The sequence below is a fragment of the Maniola hyperantus genome, chromosome 8 (assembly GCF_902806685.2).
Source record: "Maniola hyperantus chromosome 8, iAphHyp1.2, whole genome shotgun sequence".
NCBI classification, from domain to species: Eukaryota; Metazoa; Arthropoda; class Insecta; order Lepidoptera; family Nymphalidae; genus Maniola; species Maniola hyperantus.
The window spans coordinates 2,449,458-2,465,951 of NC_048543.1; the positions used below are offsets into that span (position 1 = coordinate 2,449,458).

Consider the following 16,494-nt stretch of genomic DNA (forward strand, 5'->3'; position numbering starts at 1 on the left):
TATTATAACACGCGGGCGAAGCCGCGGCGATCAGCTAGTCAATTATATTTTATCCGGGCTCGTATCGGCTTTATGTAACTGGTTACTACGAAACGACGTAATTATAATCTTCCATTACGAACCCGAATACAATATTCTTGACTAGATGCTCGCGACTTTCGATGGATATTTAGGTTTTCAAAAATCTTTCAAAACTTTTTCCGGGATAAAATGTAGCATATGTCCTTCCCCGGGATGCAAGCTATCGCTGTATCAAATTTTGTCAATATCGGTTGAACAGTTGACAGACAGACAGATAGACACACTTTCGCATTTATAATAGTAGTATGGATGGATAAATAACCAGTTACAAAAAGACGATGTATGTATAAATCTTATTTCGTAGCTGGTTACGAAACTTTGGGACCCTGTTAGCCAACCTTACGTAATAGCGAAATAAAAACACAATAAAATTGAAGTAAATATATTAATTAATCTCTATTCAGAGAGGAGTTGGGCGCAACTCTTCTTCTAGGTCCTGTATCTGTCGAGCGATGGACTGCTCGGCGTCCACGATTTCTGAGAACACGTTGTTCGATTTCACCTTCTTCCAGATTTTATCATCGTGAAACGGGTGCTTGTGCGCTTTTATCCTGTGAGAGAAGGCATTTATTATTAAAACATTTTAGTTCACTATTTACACCATCAATTGGATATTTTCCTACTTTTGTATTTGATAAATATCATTACTTTATTATAAACTAAGTAGGATAAAAATAATGACGTACGCTGAAAAAAATATTAAAATCCAACAAAGATTTACAAAGTTACAGGCATTTTAATTTTGGAGTGGGAGAGTCTTCTATCCCTTTCTCGCAAAACGAAAAATTGTATGGAACCGCACGAAGCTACTATGGCATTAGTAAGGTGTGACGTCAAAATGCTATATCGCTATCTCTGTCTAATCAGAAATATTTAAATGCTTATAACTTTTTTGTTATTTAATCGATTTTTTCAGTTTACGTCATTATTTTTATCCTAGTTTATAATAAAGTAATAAAAAAATTGGAGTCAAATACCCAATTCATAACAATAGGAATGATGCCTACTAGTCAAATCAGCAACTTTTTATCAAACATCAAAACGGTCGCTTAGTAAGGAGCTTGTATAGACGTCACATCTATGTATTAAACATAGATGTGACGTCATAAACATTTGACGTACTTACTTTTTTAGTTAAATTAAATCCATGATTTAGTACAAACTTACAACTAACAGCGGATGTTGATTTTATGAATTTTGGAATAGGTACCCTCTATTTAAAAATAATTTATTTTTGACATAGTCATCATCCATTCTATATATTCTATTCGGTTGGTTAGATCTAACAATTTGGGATAGATAAAACAAATTTAACTGGTGATGACCACAGCTGGGCGCTTCTTTCGTCGGTTGGCCACGCAACATTGTGGGCTGTGTTACTAGACTAGAATGGGACTTCAGTGTTACCCTTGTTGACCACAGCTGGGCACTTGTTTCGGCGATAGTCCACATTGCCACGTTTGTTAACTAGGTCAGTAAGTAAGTTCAGTGTTACCTTTGCAGCACCATATTGTCCGTGGTGATGACTACAGCTGGGCACTTGTTTCGGCGATAGTCCACATTGCCGCTTTTGTTAACTAGGTTAGTAGCATGTGAGTTTAGAGTATCCTTTGCAGCACCATATTGTCCCTGGTGATGACCACAGCTGCGCACTTGTTTCGGCGATAGTCCACATTGCCACGTTTGTTAACTAGGTTAGTAAGTAAGTTCATTGTTACCTTTGCAGCACCATAATATTGTCCCTGGTGATGACTACAGCTGGGCACTTGTTTCGGCGATAGTCGTTTATTAACTAGGTTAGTGTGTGAGTTTAGTGTTACCTTTGCAGCACCATATTGTCCCTAGTGATGACCACAGCTGGGCACTTGTTTCGGTGATAGTTCACATTGTCGGGTTTGTTCACTAGGTTAGTATGTGAGTGTAGTGTTACCTTTGCAGCACCATATTGTTCCTAGTGATGACCACAGCTGGGCACTTGTTTCGGTGATCGTCCACATTGTCGGGTTTGTTCATTAGGTTAGTATGTGAGTTTAGTGTTACCTTTGCAGCACCATATTGTCCCTAGTGATGACCACAGCTGGGCACTTGTTTCGGTGATAGTCCACATTGTCGGGTTTGTTCACTAGGTTAGTATGTGAGTTTAGTGTTACCTTTGCAGCACCATATTGTCCCTGGTGATGACCACAGCTGCGCACTTGTTTCGGCGATAGTCCACATTGCCACGTTTGTTAACTAGGTTAGTAAGTAAGTTCAGTGTTACCTTTGCAGCACCATAATATTGTCCCTGGTGATGACTACAGCTGGGCACTTGTTTCGGCGATAGTCCACATTGCCGCTTTTGTTAACTAGGTTAGTAGCATGTGAGTTTAGAGTATCCTTTGCAGCACCATATTGTCCCTGGTGATGACCACAGCTGCGCACTTGTTTCGGCGATAGTCCACATTGCCACGTTTTGTTAACTAGGTTAGTAAGTTCAGTGTTGCCTTTGCAGCACCATAATATTGCCCTGGTGATGACTACAGCTGGGCACTTGTTTCGGCGATAGTCGTTTATTAACTAGGTTAGTGTGTGAGTTTAGTGTTCCCTTTGCAGCACCATATTGTCCCTAGTGATGACCACAGCTGGGCACTTGTTTCGGTGATAGTCCACATTGTCGGGTTTGTTCACTAGGTTAGTATGTGAGTTTAGTGTTACCTTTGCAGCACCATATTGTCCCTAGTGATGACCACAGCTGGGCACTTGTTTCGGTGATAGTCCACATTGTCGGGTTTGTTCACTAGGTTAGTATGTGAGTTTAGTGTTACCTTTGCAGCACCATATTGTCCCTAGTGATGACCACAGCTGGGCACTTGTTTCGGTGATAGTCCACATTGTCGGGTTTGTTCACTAGGTTAGTATGTGAGTTTAGTGTTACCTTTGCAGCACCATATTGTCCCTGGTGATGACCACAGCTGGGCACTTGTTTCGTCTGAGATAGTCCACGCAGCGCCATTGTCGAGTTTGGTTAGCCCGTGTGTTTTTCAAATAATACAAGAATCTGTTCAGAATGAGTTGCAGCGAGCCGTGTGTCGATAGCGTATATTGTATTGTACTGGCTTCTGAAAAAATACGGTCAAGTGAGAGTCGGACTCACACATGAAGGGTTCCGTACCATCGTACAAGAATTTTCATGGTGGTTATTTTCAAATTCTTATTATTTGTTGTTATAGCGCCAATAGAATAGAACACATTGTGTGAAAATTTCAACTCTACCTGTACGCTTGTCGCGATATCTGTGTTCCTTTGTTCATTCACTCCCGATCTACTCGTTTGTTTTTGGTTTGAACCAATAGCTCATTTTCGTTCGTGAGCATACGATTATTATCGGGCATCGTCGGAAGAAGCGACACGAGCGGAGTTGGCAATCGACCATCGACGCCATTAAACCGGGCTAAAATTTCGTTAAAATCAAACGGACAACTAATTCTATCTCTTTAGTTAATACTAGCTTATGCACACGACTTCGTCCGCGTGGACTAAACAAATGTCAAACCCCTATTTCATCCCCTTAGAGATAGAACTTTCAAAAATCCTTTCTTAGCGGATGTCTACGTCATAATAGCAATCTGCATGCCAATGCCGTGCGTGCGTTGATAGATCAGTCAGTGAGTCAGTTACCTTTTCCTTTTATATATTTAGACTAGTCGGCACCGTGGTGATCAAGAGTTGAAGTGCTCAGTGCAGTGTTATACCAAGTGCCACTGCCGAATTACTCAGCCATCTGTCGACGTCAACGCCTCGCCAGCAAGCCACCTGGACATACGCCATACAAGCTTGATCATCCATCCTTGATAACTAATAGGTAAGTAACCGTTGTTGTGTTCTAGCCAAATTATAAGAACGAGCGAACCTTTAGGTCTTACAACGACGGAATTACCGATTTCCAAACTAGGATTCCGAACACAGATGTGACGTCAAGGGATCCCAAGATTTCGGTTGGATTCGTGCTGCCACACTACCAATTACGGTTCACGAGATACAGCCCGCTGATAGATGGACGGACGGAGTCTTCTTAGAAATAGGGTCCCGTTGGCACGGGTTGGATATTTCGTAAGAGTTGGTATGTCTGTTTCGCACGTCCTGAAAAAACTGATGAAAACATTGACTTACTCTCTGGATACGTGTCGGTTAATACGGCAGCCCTCTTGACTTCGATGAGTGATGGTGGCGACGCGACTGTCGCGACCTCCAGTCGCGTCGCGTACGGACTGTCGCAGTCGCTCGTGCGACGCAACAAACTCACGTTTCCGGTTTCAATTATTGTCTCACTGGAGAATAAAAATAATTTTAATTCAATGTTATTTGACTAAACAATTTATGTTTTATATTATACCTAGAATTAATTCCAAATAGCTTATGCCCGCAACTTTATCCGCGTGGAGTAGGTACACGAATTTGACCCACTTAGGGGTTCTTAGCGGATGTCTACGTCATTGTAGCTATCTACATGCCAAACAGCCCGATCCGTCTAGTAGTTTGACTTTTGAGCTGTGCGTTGATAGATCAGTCAGTCAGTCGGTCAGCTTTTCCTTTTATATATATTATATATATAGATACGTAAGTTTCGGTTTTTAAAAATCCCGTGAGAACTCTTTGATTTTTTCCGGGATAAAAATCCTCCTAAAAGTCCTTTACAGGGATGCAAGCTATCCCCCGTACCTACCAAATTTCGTCAAAATCAGTTTAATGTACGGGCCGTGAAAAGCTTGCAGACAGACAGACGGACACACTTTCCTATTTATATTAGCAATAGATATGGATTATTGTGAACTGACTGGTTGGCATTTCAAATTTAAGCCAAATCGGTTCAATCATTGTGGGGTGAAGGAGTAACAAACGTATAAACTTTAACATTTATGATATTAGTACCTAATCTAAGACGTAGGTAACTAAGAGAGTTTATAAATTTAAAAAAATTGGTCAAGTGCGAGTCAGAATCGCACATCAAGGGTTCCGTACCATCGATCTTATAAGAAACTAGCTTATGCTAGCGACTTCGTCCACTACACAAATTTCAAAACCCTATTTCACCCCTTTAAAGGTTGAATTTTCAAAAATCCTTTCTTAGCGGATGCCTATGCCATAATAGTTATCAAGTCTCTACCTATACACGAGATATAATATAACGAGAGTCTTAGTAATAGGGTCCCGCTGGCAACCTTCGGGTACGGAACCCTGAAAAAGCAAATAAACCGGCAAACTAATATTTTATTGAAGACAAAACATACACTCGCGAGCAAAATCGACTCAACCAGTTACCGCGCAAATATATGGTTTTTTAAATAAATATCTACATATTTTATTTTAATAAATAAAATATGTAGCTTTTTTTTTAATATTTCATATGCCCATTAAAAGCTTGCAACTTAACACCATTGTCATGACAAAATATTATTCAGTACTTTTTATGTAAGCAATGAAGACATATCGGCAAACTGACTCATTACGGTACCAACGAGTTGCGCTACTAACTACCCTATAAAACCCTCCATAATCGGTTTTTTTCTTATCAGTCCGTGGACTCACGCCACGGCCTCGGGGGCGTACCAGCAGTCCAACAAAGCCACCCATCCCAACGTCATCCTAAGCCGTGCCGTGGTCCGAGCCTCACAGGAGGTTGCCACCCGACCTCTCAAATTATTTTTTCGAGCCCCCAGGTGGAGCTTCGCGCCCGCCAGTGACGCTGTAGCGGCCAGAAGGGCCTACGCAGCATAGTCAATCCAAAACAAGAACACAGTAACACACACACAAAATTTTTCTTATCAGTCGCTTATCAGCAGTTGAACTAAACACATCTCCGGGAATTTAATTAATTATTTGGACAAAACTATGGATACTACGCCTGAAGAAGTTGCTCAAGTTGTTGCCCTCTTACAACAAGGACTCGGTCAGCGTACAGTCGCTGCTCAGCTTCAGATGAGCCAAAGTATTGACTTACTTATGTCCGGTTTCTGAGGTACTTTTAATGACGGTTTATCTATTCAATAGCGCTAGTGGTCAGTGCGTTCCTGAACAACGCAATGCAAGATAAACTCCGTTTAAACTAAACTGACCAACGTGCGCCGTTTATCGATTCCATAAAGTTATTTGACGTTTCATCTGTCAATATGTAGTTCATGGTATTTTTAAACTAAAAAGTATTTTAACAGTAAGTTGTTTGTTACTTTGCAAAAACAGTGTTTAGCCACATAGAAAAAATATTATTAATAATAAAACTAGTGTTCATGGCTAATTAAAAGAATAATAATTATGCATTTTGCTTAACTCGTTTCCTGTAACAGACCCATCTAGCGACTGAATAATGAACTGGTTATCGGTTTCATAGTTATTGGTGTATTCAGAAACGCATGGACAGTTAACCGACGTTTATCCTATACATAACTTTATTGAATCAATAGCTAAATGAGAACATAACTGGTGAGTTCAGAAACCGGGCATTAATAAATAACTCGAAGTTTTTATTACATTTTTTGTTTTATGTGACCACCACATATTTTCCTGAATTCCAGCCTAGATTTCAAGCTTTTAAATGATATATTATGGTTTTAATAAAAAAAATTAGTACCTACATTTTCGAATAATTCATGTATTTATGCGCGCCTATGTGTTGAGTCGATTAGCTTGCTCGCGAGTGTATTATGTTTTGTCGCCAATATCACAATATAAATTATCCAATTTACATTCATAATAGCACTGGTTTAGTATTTAAATACTTTTGTACCTACTAATTTTTATTGGAATTTTTCACTTTAGTTTTTGCTCATCTCTTATAGAGGGTTCACCTGATTCTAAATATATACCTACTTAGTATAAAACAAAGACGCAATCTGTGTTTGTTTGTGTATTAGCTAATAACTTAACTTTTTAGTGCATTTCAATGCCGTTTTAGTCATCATTTAGAAGATATCGTTGGAAAAATTTATAATTATGTGCATATTATACGAAGTATGTCATATAGAATAGAAAGCCTCATCTGTTGTCCAGGCGAGTTACAATGTATCACAAGGTAAGCAGGATATATTACTAGATGAATCCCGCGACTTCATCCGTGTGGATTTTAGTTTTTAACCGACTTCAAAAAAAGGAGGAGGTTCTCAATTCGTCGGAATTTTTTTTTTTTTTTTTTTTTTTTTTTTTTTTTTATGTATGTTCCCCGATTAATCAAAAACGCCTGGACCGATTTTGAAAATTCTTTTTTTGTTTGAAAGGGTATACTTCAAAGTTGGTCCCATTTCAATTTGGTGAAGATCTGATGAACATCTTCGAAGATAGATACTGGAACTCCTCAACGGATAAGAGTAAATTGCTCGCGATCAGTGTAATAGCTTAGTAAACAGTAGATTTTTAACCAGTCATAGCATAATTCCATGGGGCCACTAAAAATTGTGAAATAAATTTTTTTTACAAAAAAAATAAAAACCGACTTCGTTACATAAACACTAAAAATTGAAAAATAATTTAATTTATTACCGAATATATTATGTATACAAGAGTTAATATAGTTCCATAATAATATTTTTTGGGGTCGGTGCCAATGAGGTGCCATTGTGGAGTCCCATAAAAATATGAAGTCTAGACGATTCGCGCAGCTAAAGCTAATTGGCACCGGCACCAAAAAGTATTATTATGGAACTATATTAACTCTTGTATACATAATATATTCGGTAATAAATTAAATTATTTTTCAATTTTTAGTGTTTATGTAACGAAGTCGGTTTTTATTTTTTTTGTAAATTTTTTTTATTAATAATAAAAATAAAACTTCGTCCGCGTGGAATAGGTACACAAATTTCAAACCCCTAATCTCCCTCTTATTGAATTTCTAAAAATCCTTTCTTAGCGGATTCCGAAGTCATAATAGCTCTGCTAATAGCTAATAACCGACCTGAGATAACTCAAATCAATAACTGTGAGGTGGTTCCTAACTACATCTACCTTAGTTCCACTATCACTAATAACGGGAATTGTGAGACCGAAATCAAAAGACGCTGTGCCGTGACTAGAGCAGCCGTCGAGAAGTTATCGAAGATCTGGAGAGACAAAAGAATTACAAAAAGTACCAAAGTTCGCCTAATGAAATGTCTTGTCTTTCCGATCTTTCTATACGCGGCTGAGACGTGGACCCTAAGACAAACCGACCGGCGGAAGATTGACGCTCTGGGAATGTGGTGCTGGAGACGCCTCTTAAGAATAAAATGGACCGCACATCGTACAAACGTCTCCATCCTCAAAGAACTAAAAATAAATCAGAGGCTTTCGTCACTTGTACAATTACGAATCCTCAAGTTCTTTGAGCACATTACGAGGAAGAGTGGTACCATCGAACACCTCGTGGTACAAGGTCGAGTGGAGGGCACACGTCCGCGTGGGCGTTCCCCAACTAGGTGGACGGACTTAATCCGCTCTGCAACAAGCACACCTGTCTCCGTGTGTGCACATAATGCCACCAATAGAAGTCGCTGGAGGGAGATCGCACGAGCAGCAGTGAAGAATTCATAGCCACGACCACTCTGTCAAGAGTGAACGATTGAGAAGAAGAAGAATAGCTCTGCATGTCAAATTTCAACCCGATCCGTCCCAGTAGTTTGAGCTTTGCGTTGATAGATCAGTGTCAGTCAGTCGCCTTTTCCTTTTACATATTTACGAGTAGATGACGCAGCGCAGCGCAGGCGCCTCACCGACAACGCAACGCATCGTGTGGCTTCACTATTGTAAGTGTGGATGTTTTTGCAGGCACTTGTGATCGGCACTTTGAATTGGATTTCTCTATCATGGGGGTACCTGCAGGGGCAAATGGCCGGCATGATTGGATCCTTGCAGAAAAACGAAGACGGAATAGGTCTTAGTGAGGGGCAGATAGCTTTGTTAGGTGAGTGTTATAAATTCACGAAGAATGGAGTAATTAAGTAATTGTATTCTGTGGAATGGAGATGACGAGACGAGGGAGTTTGTGCGCTGACTCGTATTCGAGCCGTTTTCGTAATTCGCGAAAATACGATTCGAAAACAGACTTCGGATTTTAACTCTTTATCCAAATATTGCTATACGTATGTAAGCTATGGGGATGATTGTGTATTTATCCTACACTAAAAAACTTACTTATTTTTTAAATAACCGACTTTCAAAGCCACTAGGTACAAAGTAAAAAATTAAAAGAAATCGACACGTGACGTTCGCCCAACTTCAACATAAGTGTAGGAACAAAAATTATTTATTAATTTATTAATTTTAAAAAACCGACTCCAAAAGCTACTACTTTTGGAGTCAGTTTTTTTAAAATTAATTTTCAAAAATCGTACGAAGACAGTTGTTTGCATACTATATGCTACAATATAATGTGCACTTTGGTCTCCAGATTTTATCTATTTCATCTGATTATGCATTACCTACTGCCCCCTGAACTAGGAGCAGTAAAATAAAAAGTATTGAATTTGGGGTTAGAATTGAGAATAATACTTACCTATAATTTAAGCTGTGATAGCCTAGTGGTTAGGCCGTCCGCCTTCTAATCGGAGGTCAGGGGTTCGATCCCGGGCACGCACTTCTAACTTTTCGGAGTTATGTGCGTTTTAAGTAATTAAATATCACTTGCTTTACCGGTGAAGGAAATCATCGTGAAGAAACCTGCATGCCTGAGAGTTCTCCATAATGTTCTCAAAGGTGTGTGAAGTCTACCAATCTGCACATGGCCAGCGTGGTAGACTATGGCCAAACCGTTCTCACTCTGAGAGGAGACCCGTTCACTGTAGTGAGCTGGCGATGTGTTGATCATGATGATTTAAACTGTTGAAACATTGAATATGTTTCGTTTTAATTTACTTGTTTAATGAATGTTTTTTTTTTTGCAGGGGCTTTCATGAACCTTTGCAGTATAGTTGGTTTGCTTTGTCTTTCTGTAATCAGTGAAAAACTTGGAAGAAGATGGTGTCTCATAATAGCTTCTTTACCACTGATTATAAATTGGATCGTGTTATTCTATGCCAAAACGTTTGAAGCCCTCATGTTATCAAGATTCCTTGGTGGCATAGCTTTTGGGTTGCTATGGTCTATGAGTGCAGCTGGGTCGTCAGAGTATGTATCATACAAGACAAGAGCACTGTCTCTCAACTTCGTACTAATGGTGGTTCCATCCTTTGGTATAGGATTAGGACATGTTCTTGGACTGCTTTTTCACTGGAGAACTACAGCATTAATAGGAATAGTTTTATCGTCTGTTCACGTTGTATTGCCGTACTTTTGGGTGGAAAGCCCGCATTGGTTGGCTTCAAAAGGCAGGTTCGAGGAGTGTGAGCAAGTTTTTAGAAAACTCCACGGAAACAAAAGTAGTAATGAACATGAGCTGCTATTGTTAATAAAACTAGAGACCAAAAAGCAAAAAGCAGCGAATGTAATGAATACAAATAACAGTTACAGGAAAGTGTTGCAGATGTTGAAGAAAAAATATTTTTGGCATTTGATGATAATGACTGGGGCCATCTACGCGTACTATGCTGCAGCAGGGAAAGTGATATTCACCAATTTGGCAACTGTAATTTTGGAACAAATGACAGGCACATCTGATGTTCTGCTTTATACTTTAGTAGTGGACGGTTTTACTTTTGTAGGAACGTGTATTTCGTGCTTTTTAATTAAGAAGATGTCTATTCGCGCTTTGCTGTTCTCGTCAGGGTTGATATCTAACGGGATATTGATAGCTTTGAGTGCGTGTCTATATTTAAAAAATAACGAAGTTTATTTTCAATGGATAAACGTGTTACTGCTCGCGATGTACTTCATTGTTATAAATGCTGGTCCATATCCCGTTCTGGATGTTTTATTAGGTGAAATTTATCCATTGGAACTGAAAGTGTACTGTTATTTAATATCAACACCATTATTGCTCAGTACGACTTTTCTAAGTTTACTAACCTTACCTTACATAGCCAGCCTTATGGGGTATCACGGGTTGTTTTTATTGAATACGGGCATTATGTTTATCTGTCTCGCTTACCTCTATGTGCGACTGCCGGAAACGAAAGGGAAGACGCTACAAGAGATCGAAGTATACTTTAAGACAAATAGTTTTAACGTCGATCAAATAATGAGTCCGAGTGAACAAATAAATACTCTTATCTAGATTAGTTATATTTAAAAATTTAATACGGGTTTTAAAATAACTTCTATACTACAATCTACATCTGTCAAATTAGCGGGCTCTTATGCTCTTATTATAATTATGCTTTTAGGGTGAGATCTATAGAGCGCACTCTGGCTTAGCTTAGACTTAAGACTGAGTTAAAACAAGACAGAGCTATATCTCTCACATAAATCTGTCTCGTTTTAACTCAATCTTAAATCTGAGCAAAGTCGAAGTGCGCTATATAGATCTCAGCCTTAGCATCTCATGTGGTGTGAAAGGGATTGTTTAGGAAGGCGCGGTGAAACGCTAATCTGACAACGATTCCTAAAGATTTATCTCAAGATTTGGTTAATCACAAAGATTAAAAATAGCACATCCAGCCGAAAATAAAGCAGTTACGGCCGTGCAATGGTTAAAGGATTAGGCGAAGCCAAATACTTTTTAAGTGATTTTAAAAAACCTGTTTCGGCCGAGACAGGTATAGTTCTTTTCTCTCATTTGCGAGGACATAATAAACAAAAGATTTCAAGAAAAAGCTTACATTGCAGTTTGTTTTGACAACGATAATAAGCCTTTTGAAACACAACTTTTGAAACAATTTTGCCAAGTAAAATCTAATAATCAAGAAAACTCTTTTTTCGATGAACTGAATATTATGTCCTCACTTTTATTGAACAACTTAAAAATTGTAAGTATCTGTTGTATAACAGTTTTGGGCAATCATAATTACAACGAGTTATGTTGGCACATCTATATTATTGATACTAATCTTGTAATCCATGTGTACTTAATAAACAATTAAAATATGTAAGCGAGTTTTCTAGTTATAAAAGTTGTTTCCAGCTTTAAAAACGTATGCTTCAATTAAGACATGTTTGGCTATTAAAAAAAGATATGTTTGGCTTTTAGGGCAAGAGGTCCGATATAATATAGCGGCGATGTCGGCTCTGGTATGTTCGGCTACAAACTATGGGATATATCCGTAAGCCGCAGCTAACAGCCGCAACTGATAGGTGTGCACCAGGGGTGTGCAGTCATTGGGAAGCGGCTTGCGAGATATCTCTCGGACGTCCGATCACTCAAGGTTAGGTCCGCGACTTACGTCCGATAGTTCGCACAGTTCTTCAGCCACGCGACGAACAGTTCGGTTTCCGTGCCGAACATTCGACCACGCTCCAAGTCACGAGAGTACTGCACCACCTCGCTGCCGCCTTCAACAAGCGAGAGCACTCCATCGCAGTATTCCTAGACATGGAGAAGGCGTTCGATCGCGTCTGGCACACCGGGCTCGTCTACAAGCTGTCCACGTCTACTACTCCTCGTCGAGCAGTTAAGATCGTGGCCACCTTTTTGGAAGACAGACGTTTTCAAGTGGCGGTTGAAGACGCTCTGTCCACGGAACGACCCATCCGAGCCGGTGTGCCTCAGGGAAGCTGCCTGTCGCCCGTCTGCTACGCCTGGTACACGGACGACATCCCAGCGGCCGGCGACGCCATGCTAGCGCTATACGCCGACGACGCTGCATTCATTACCACCTCGATCAATGGCCCGCACGCAGCGATCAAAATGCAGCGTGCACTGGACGCGCTTCCCACCTGGCTGAAGGACTGGAGACTGAAGGTCAACGTGGCAAAAACTCAGGCGGTATCAATCGGGCGGACAGCTCCGCCGCCGCGGGTATCGCTTCTGGGGGAGTCCATCGAGTGGTCAACAACGGCCAAATACCTGGGCGTGACCATCGATAGGAAACTTAGAATGCGCCCCCACGTGAAGAATGTGGTCGCGCAGACGCGCGCCGCACGGGCTCTTCTGCGCCCCGTGCTGGCATCCCATTTGCATCTCCGTACGAGGTTGTGCGTCTACAAGACGTACGTCCGCACGCGACTCACTTACGCGGCCCCAGCTTGGTACGCGCTAACGAGCGAAACGGACCGCCAGTCGCTGCGGGCGCAACAGTCGCTCGCGCTTCGCACCATCGCCGGAGCTCCACGCTACGTACGGAACGCGGTCATCTCCAGGGACCTGCGCATGGAGAGCCTCGACGACCACATTCGCCGCCTGAGCTCCTCTATGTTCGCACGCGCGGATGGAGCGCGAGTCCAGCACTTGCAGGGCATCGCGCCATACCATCGGCGCCCACCGGACATGAGAGGCCTGCCACGTGACCTTGCTACCTGATTGACCCATCGCTTCCTCGCCGCTGGCTGACGGGCGCCCGCCGGGCTTCATCTGGTGGGCTCGACCTCGCTGAGCGGCGGGTGGAAAGCCCACGGACACACCACGTCGCGCTGCAGTGGCCGATCGCCCGCGATCACACGCGGGCTCGATCGAACCGCAGCGCGCCCACCGGACTGACTCCACTGACCAGTGTCCACACCCCGCGACCCGCCTGTAGTTGCAGGCGGCGTTGCTACCACTGAAGGGGGCCATCGCCCCGAACAGTTACCCCGGGACCCGCAAGGGTCCGCGTGGACGACAGACTAGGAGTGTTCTATTAGTGGAGTCAATGAAGCTGTGGCGATCTACAACTTATACCTATAACCATTGATCTTATAAGAGACTAGTTGAAGCCCGCGGCTTCGCTCGCGTGGATTTGTTTGTGTTTGGAACCCATGGCAACTTTTGATTTTCCAGGACAAAAAGTATCCGTATACCTTGTCCCCGAGATGCAAGATATCTCAGTAAGTTGTCTTAAAAACATTTAAATGCATGATTCTTTAAAATGCAATTCCTTATCAGGGTTGAGGAGTTGGGTCCTCGGGTTCAAAAAGTCTATTTAGTAGGTACCTCCAATATCAATTTATAACCGACAGTTTCTAAATCCCCATCAATGTTTGTGGTCAGGTCCCGTACAGCATCAGGATTCAGGAGCTCGAATCCAAATATTTTATGGGACAATGTCGCAAAGTTTATCCATCGTTAAAACAAAATTTACTGAAATCAGTTCAGAAATCTCGGAGATTTCGGTGTTTATAGGTAGACTCCTAGGTAACTCCTATTTTGAAAACCGGTTAAAAAAGTAGCCTGGTTAATCCTCTACTTGCCTGTGAAAGTCCCGTCGAAATAGGTTCAGCCATTTCGAAGGTTAACCCGTTCAAACAGACAGACAGACAGACAAAAATTTTAAAAACGTGTGATTTAGTTATGGTACAGTTCAAATAACCTTATATGAGCTTAATTTGAGGTAGGTAGTTATTTCCAAATTACACACTTCAATTTTATTTATTAGTATTATAGATAACAACTTTTTTACTTAAGTTTTAGTTAGTCTGTACAAAATATGGCGGTATGTGGTAGGTGTTCACCGCCAATGTTTATGTAATATATTAGGGTGATGTTTGTTATTCGTATGTAAATCAGTAGGTACGTACTTGTGGTCTTCCTGTAGATGTCGGCAGGTACCTACTGTGCAGGCGAGGAAATGAAAGATGGGACTCCAGTTACGTTGTTTATTTCCTTCCTGTTCCAATATTACATATACATCACCCAAACATGGTAGAAGGTGCACAGAAATGGTTTAGCATATTCTATAAGGCACTAAAAGCACTACACAGGAATTAAGCGTAAGCCAAGCGTAGCGGGAAAGCGAAATCACAAGATGTAAGCAGATATACATAAGCGCGTATTATGAACGGGAGCACAAGCGGCGTGCGTTCCGCGTCAAAGTTGGGATTTGACTGTTTAACCTTGCAATTGCGTCCGCGCATCGGCGCGTCGGTATATAATACGTTATGTACCTCTGCCAGCTAGGGAGTTCGAAAGTCGATAGTCGACTATCGATAAACTGCTGGTGTAATATTTTTTATCTTATAATGTTTATATATACGTACTAGTATAATATATTATAAATATTTGTGCATATTATGAAATACGATATAAATATAAATATTAGCTTGAAATATGTATTATAAAATGTGTGTAAACTGGCCGAGTCAGCTACAAAATAACTTTTCCCGCACCATTTTAATTCTATGGATCAACTGTCATGTCAAAAGTACGTTTCACTTATAAAATAAGGATTAAAATCGTACTTTTGGACACAAAAAGTTAAAATGGCGCATAAGAAGTAATTTTTACGCATTATATTTGTTGTTATAGCGGCAATAGAAATACACATTCAGTGAAAATTTCAGGTCCGCTGACGGACGGACGGACAGCGGAGTCTTAGGTAATAGGGTCTCGCTGGCACCCTTCGGGTACGGAACCCTAAAAAACAAATAAACCGGCAAACTTAATTTTATTGAAGATAAAACATACACTCGCGAGCAAACTAATCGACTCAACCAGTTGCCGCGCAAATATGTTTTTTTTTTCTAAAAATTTAAAATATTTACATATTTTATTTAAAAAAAAAAAACATATTATGTCCATTAAAAGCTGGTGACTTAACACCATTATCATGAGTAAATATTCAGTAGGTTTTTTATGTAAGCAATTTAAATATCGGCAAACTAACTAATTACGGTAGGTACCGAGTTGCGCTACTAACAAGCCTACATTTAGTAAGTTATATTTTCAGAATTAAGTTTTTTTTTAAATGTATTAGTGTAAGTAGCCGTAAGTTAATTTAATAAATAAAATAAAATTAAATTAAATAAAACCCTCCATAATCAGTTTTTCTTATCAGTGGTCACACCCCGCGACCCACTTGTAGTCGCAGGCGACGTCTCTACCACTGAAGCCCTGAGCAGTTACTCCGGGACCCGCAAGGGTCCGCGTGGACGACCTGACGTTTCTTATCAGTCGCTTATCAGAAGTTGACCTGTACACATCTCCGGGAATTTCATTTTTTTTTTAAATTGTTTAGACAAAACTAAGGATACTACGCCTGAAGAAGCTGCTCAAGTTTTTGCCTTATTGCCCTCTTACAACACGGACTCAGTCAGCGTAACAGCCGCTGCTCAGCTTCACTTGAGCCAAAGTATACTTAATAAATAACTCCAAGTTTTTATTACATGTTTGTTTTATGTGACCACAACAAATTTTCCTGAATTTCCATTTTCCCTCCCTTCTCATCCAGATAGCATTAATTTAAAATGTACTGAATAAATTATGACATTATAGCTTTTAAATGATATATTACTATGGTTTTAATAAAAAAGTCGTACATTTTTCGAAAAACTAATGTGTTGAGTCGATTAGCTTGCTCGCGAGTGTATTACATTTTGTCTCCAATATCACAATATAAATTATCCAATTTACATTTATAATAGCACTGGTTTAGTATAAATATTTTGTACCTGCTAATTTTTTAT

At 40.4% G+C, this 16,494-nt stretch overlaps 2 protein-coding genes across 2 annotated transcripts in view; one reads left to right on the top strand and one right to left on the bottom strand.

Moving 5' to 3' along the window:
* Positions 1–447: 447 nt before the first annotated feature.
* Positions 448–16,494, bottom strand: part of LOC117984447 (protein abrupt-like) — a 33,618-nt gene continuing 17,571 nt past the window's right edge. The window contains exons 5-7 of the mRNA XM_034971063.2: positions 4,231–4,388; positions 2,996–3,179; positions 448–632 (exon numbers count right to left, since the gene is read on the bottom strand). Coding sequence (XP_034826954.2) covers positions 482–632; positions 2,996–3,179; positions 4,231–4,388 — 493 coding nt within the window. The 3' untranslated portion in view covers positions 448–481. The remainder of the gene's footprint in view (positions 633–2,995; positions 3,180–4,230; positions 4,389–16,494) is intronic.
* Positions 7,095–11,340, top strand: LOC117984446 (uncharacterized). The gene is made up of 3 exons (XM_069500309.1): positions 7,095–7,126; positions 8,854–8,989; positions 9,969–11,340. The coding sequence occupies exons 1-3, from the start codon at positions 7,115–7,117 to the stop codon at positions 11,234–11,236; spliced, it is 1,416 nt and encodes a 471-aa protein (XP_069356410.1). The 5' UTR covers positions 7,095–7,114; the 3' UTR covers positions 11,237–11,340.